The 5,071-nt window shown below is 49.2% G+C and overlaps 1 protein-coding gene across 1 annotated transcript; it reads right to left on the reverse strand.

Annotated features, from left to right (window-relative positions):
- Nucleotides 1–709: 709 nt before the first annotated feature.
- LOC310787726 (kelch-like protein 11) lies at nt 710–4,155 on the reverse strand. Its single transcript, XM_083649215.1, has 2 exons — nt 3,635–4,155; nt 710–2,595 (listed from the first exon to the last, which is right to left on the reverse strand). The coding sequence occupies exons 1-2, from the start codon at nt 4,099–4,101 to the stop codon at nt 1,011–1,013; spliced, it is 2,052 nt and encodes a 683-aa protein (XP_083505341.1). The 5' UTR covers nt 4,102–4,155; the 3' UTR covers nt 710–1,010.
- Between the last annotated feature and the right edge of the window lie 916 nt (nt 4,156–5,071).

The raw sequence follows: 5,071 nt of genomic DNA on the forward strand, positions 1-5,071 counted from the left end.
GACACACTCCCAAATCAGATTTGGGAACCAATCAAGATAATGATGATTAATGACTTTAGCAGCTAATCGGATTTGCCTGTAGTGTGAACATGGCCATAGAGCTACTATGATATAAAGCACCACTGAACCTCATGGCTGGAGTGTCTGACTGTTGGACTGGTCTGGTGTTGTACTTGCATGAAAGAGATTGTCACAGTGTTACTATGGAATGTGACTTCATTAAGCTAGTTGGATTGAATGTAGGAATGTAGATACTAATAGTATCACGTAGCCTCTCTCAAACAGGCATGAAATAAAGGGATGTAAAATATCTAATATAAACATATACATATACAACTTTATACTATGTATGTACAATAACTATCATCTGTGCCGACATACTTGGCTAAAGGGTCTTTAGCCGTCGGTCGCTGTATATATTATTCTCTTATTCACATGTATACATTCGCCATATCCTTATCAGAGAGAATACACATTACACACACATCCAAAAACCAGGTTGGGCAGGTGCTGAGCTCAAAGGTGAACAACAAGTAAAAAATGAATAAAAAGCTTGCACACTGCAAGGGCTCCTAGTTTGTGTTTTTTATTTAAACACCCAAAAAAGTGACGTTTCGAGCAAAGCTCTTCATCAGACTGATGAAGAGCTTTGCTCGAAACGTCACTTTTTTGGGTGTTTAAATAAAAAACACAAACTAGGAGCCCTTGCAGTGTGCAAGCTTTTTATTCATTTTTTACATTCGCCATATCCTCCCACACAGAACAGCAGCTGGTCTGCACAGGCCGCACACACACATCTCACAGCCTTCAACAAAACACACAACACAGCATGAGAGCTGATGGCACAGAGGTCAGAAAGCAACAGAGGAACAGGACCCACTGCAACAAGATATGAATGAGTGGGGGTCGATGATGATGAGGATGATGATGGTGTCCACCATAGAACGGTGCTTGCTGTGTATCCTTGGAGAGGGGCTTGTAGTTGTTGGATGAAGCGGACGGGGACCTGCTCAGCACTCTATCTGCGACTGGAGCTGCCGGCGCAGCGTGAGGGTGCGCCGGTGAAGCTGCTGCATCTGCTGCATGCGGTCCCGCTGGCGCGCCAGGTTCTGTGGCATGGGGTAGCGCTGGCAGCCGTACAGGAAGCGGTAGGGAATGCGCACGTGGCAGGCGGTGGCCCGGCAGCGCGGCTGGGGCATGGGCGGCAGCAGCATCCAGCGCTTCCTCTCGGCGCAGTAGCGGTAGGCCTCCTTGCGGTACTGCTTGTCCACGTCGTCGCTGTTCTTCCAGCCTCCGATGATGAAGACGTCCTCGTCGAAGTGGCAGATGGCGGCGCCCTCGATGCTGGTGACCTCCGGCGGTAGGCTCTCCAGGATCTCGTCCGTGATGCGCGCGCTGATCTTCTGCTTGGCGACCTCGTCCCGCACCGTGTAGCTCTTGGGGCAGCAGGAGGCCGTGTGGTAGAAGTTAGTGGCGGCCACGGCCATCTGGAAGATGCAGTAGTTGTCGATGAGAGGCAGGGAGTCGACGTCCTGCCACTGGCGGCTCTCTGTGTCATAGCGCGTTGTCACCGTCTTCAGTCCGTCCTCGTTATCTGTGTCCACAGGTGTGCGTGCCGTGACGTACACGTAGCGGTCCTCCACGCTCACCGCCTTCACATCCCGCAGGATCTTGGGTGCAGATTCCAGGTTGTGCCACTTGTCTTGCTCAGGCTCATAAACACTCACATCCTTGAAACCCGGGCTGAAGTTGCCATGGCCGCCGATGCTGTACAAGATATCCTTAATGCAGGTGAGGCCAAAGGAGTGCTTACGTGTGGTCAAGTTGCTCACCTGCTCCCAGGTGTTTCGATTGGGGTTGTAGCGCTCCACTGTCTTAGCGAAGCCTGGCTCCATCGAGCCGGCTACATAGATGTGAGACTCTGTGGCGGCGATGGCGTGGCCGTCCAGGTGGTTGTGGATGTGCGGCAGGTTGACCCACCGGTCCTCGTAGATGAAGTAGCCCACACACTCGCTCAGGTAGTCCCCTCCCTCCGACACCCCTCCCACTACCATGATGACGTCCATGTTCTGGCCAAAGCGAGGCTGAAAGGAGGCCATGTGGGAAGACCAGAACTCCATATCGGCTGACTTGAGGTTCTCGAAGCGAATGGCGTGGCCCTCTACAGCCTCCGCCACCAGCTGCAGACAGGCCTCGTTGGCTGCCACCAGCCGCTCAGTCTTCACCACCCTGGTCAGGTAGGTGGGCTTGATCTGCGGTAGCCTGAGAAGACGGAAAAGCTCCTCGAAGTAGCGCCCTCGCTCCTCTGCGTTCTTCTGCACCCACTTCACCACGGCCTCAAACAGCACCTCCTCAGAGTCCACCGTGATCTCGGCGTCAGACAGCCAGTCACGGACCAGGTGGAAGGGCAGCGTGTAGAACTCGTCGTCCTGGATCACCTTGTGAAAGTTGCGGCGGATCATGTCCGCGGCGCGCAGAGCCAGCTGGTCCAGAGTGTACATGTGGGCCAGGCTGTGCACCGCCACACAGTTGGTCAGGCTCAGCTTCTTCTTCAGGAACTCCCCGCAGAAGTCCTTCAGCTGTACCAGGAGGAACCTGCAGCCAACAGAAAGAACACAGCATGTCAGAGAGAAAAGCTACTACTTCTGGTTTGGCTGAAATATGCGGCTGGTCGCCTAGGTAACCTGTGGTAGATACATTTTTGTTTTAATCTCTCTTTTTTCCTGGCTTTATTGCTTGAAAAGTCCTTGAAATGTATCACTACGAAACAGTGGCAACCCTGAAGTTGCTAAAGTGTAGTGTGAACATCAGCGCTGTTTGTGTGAGTGTGTTCTTCATCTTCTTCTTATGGCAAACAGCTTGCAGCCAGCTGCTGAGTGTGTGTTAGAGATGGAAATGGAAATTAAATGAATTGAACGTAAATAAATTGATCCAAATCTTGGGGGCAACTTTTGCCCCCCGATCACGGTTTTTAGAGGCATTCTGAGATTTCTTGGGGCATTTTGGGGCCCCTTGCTAATTTCCTACACTGGTGATACATAATAAACAATCCAGTCACCAGCCCTAGAACAGCCTTTGGGGTATAGGCCTGACTCCTTGACTCAGGGTCCCTACACATTTTCAATAAATAAAAAATCCATACTTTTTCCATTTGTTTTGAAGATTGTGTCAGGTGTTCAATATGATTTATGCAGATTTTATGCAGATACATCTTGCCCTGGCTAAATAGGTCATATCACTGACACTGTAGAAGATTGTTCTTCACAAGCACATATCAGAAATGTGAGATGATTGGTAATGGTAGGATTCCTACACGGTTGCCATTTTAAAATTCCATATGTTTCCCAGACCCTATTGACTGGATTTTATTTGATGTGTATTTCATATCATGCATGCTGACAGCAGCTGGGTAATAAGAGCATCCCTCTGTCTGAATAGTATTCTTCACATCAACAAAAACTGTGGACAGAGTGGGTCTACACCATAGAAGCCAATAATTATGTGTGTATTATTGACCTGAGGCTGAACCACAACATTCACACACACACACACACACACACACACACACACACACACACACACACACACACACACACACACACACACAAAACAATTATAAAATGCACATACATACCTATCAGCGAGCTCCAGCACTTCATGCACATTGCAGGTGCGAACACGTATCTCTCCAGTGTACATGTACTGGATGACACTCTCCACCGTCTCCGGGTCGGGCCCGAGCTCAGAGCTCCACTCCTTCATCTCCACCCGTCCGGACAGGGACTCGGAGAACTGTCCTCCCAGCAGGGGGGTGAAGTAGTCGGTGGCCGCAGCCAGCACGGAGCGGTGGGCTGAGAACTCGCAGCTCTGCACGCTGCAGCCGGAGGCCGCTGGCCCGCTGCTGAAGGCCAGCGTCACATCGCAGAACAAGCCCTGCTTCCTCTGCTCGTTCTGCCGCCGAGACAGCTCCGCGCAGTGCGAGGACGACGTGAAGTCCTCGGTCTCTTCCGCGTCCCCGTCCCCGGCGAGTGCGCTGGGTGTGACGGCACCACCGCTGCTGCTCCGGGCGGGATCCTCCGGGTTGGGGGCCGCGGCTGCCATTCTGCTGCCGGCGGTGGAGGTGAGAGACGAGTGGGAATTTGGGAAATGAAGTAAACTACGGTAGTAAAGGAAAGGAGGCGACTACGCAGACACTACGCGAACTCAAAACAGAGCGACGTTGAAGTACGTTTGGTATTCGTGGTTGTTCTTCTTTGCATTTTTCTTGGCGGATTTCAATCCAACTTTTAAGGTGCATACCGCCGCCTACTGTATCGGGGTATGTAGAACAGCATCAAGTTTACATTAGTCTAGGAAATATACTATAAATTAATAAACTACTATATTATATTAAACAACCCTGTCTTTTAAGAATTATAGTATCCCTTCCAAATCCCATCCTCGTCCAGCCTCTCTCACCCTCTGTTGCAAACTAACTCTTCCTTCATTATATTTAATCAAGAGAAAAAAGGGAGCTTCTTGGATATTTAGGAGCACAATTTAAAGTAACGTACAAGTGTACTGAAAAAGTTTACCAACAGTGTACATCTTCAATCAAACACGGGCAACAAAACACAACATGTTTCAACCTCGCCGGTCTTCGTCAGGCTGTGGGAAAATGTGTTATGGGGAATATTGGGGGAAAGCTCCATAAAGATATTTATGGGGAAATCCGCTGCCCTCTGAAAAAAGAAGAAAAAGATGAACAGAAATGAGATGTCTTGTTTTTCAATACTGCGATCTTGAAACTACAAATAGTTTTCGTACACAGTGACACACACGGTTACCAAGTTAACCTTTTGCCATTGTCTGGAGAGGCAAATAAACATGTGTTCTGTGAGAACAACAAGTCATAATAGAAGAGTCACATTACAGTGAGGCATTGTGTACATGTTTTATTTTACTCATTTACACAGTTCTTAACATACAACAAATCAGTACAGTGGTACATTAGACAAAGTAAAAAAAAAAAGACAAGACAACACTGGTGATGAACACCTAGCAACATTCAGATAAATGATGACATGGGTAA

This window comes from Poromitra crassiceps, assembly GCF_964638095.1.
Source record: "Poromitra crassiceps genome assembly, chromosome: 13".
In the NCBI taxonomy this organism is placed as follows: domain Eukaryota; kingdom Metazoa; phylum Chordata; class Actinopteri; order Beryciformes; family Melamphaidae; genus Poromitra; species Poromitra crassiceps.

Coding starts and splice junctions, on each gene's coding strand:
- LOC310787726 (XM_083649215.1), bottom strand. CDS start 4,101: ATGGCAGCCGCGGCCCCCAACCCGGAGGATCCCGCCCGGAGCAGCAGC. Junction 2,596..3,634: donor GTGCTGGAGCTCGCTGATAG/GTATGTATGTGC, acceptor TGTTGGCTGCAG/GTTCCTCCTGGTACAGCTGA.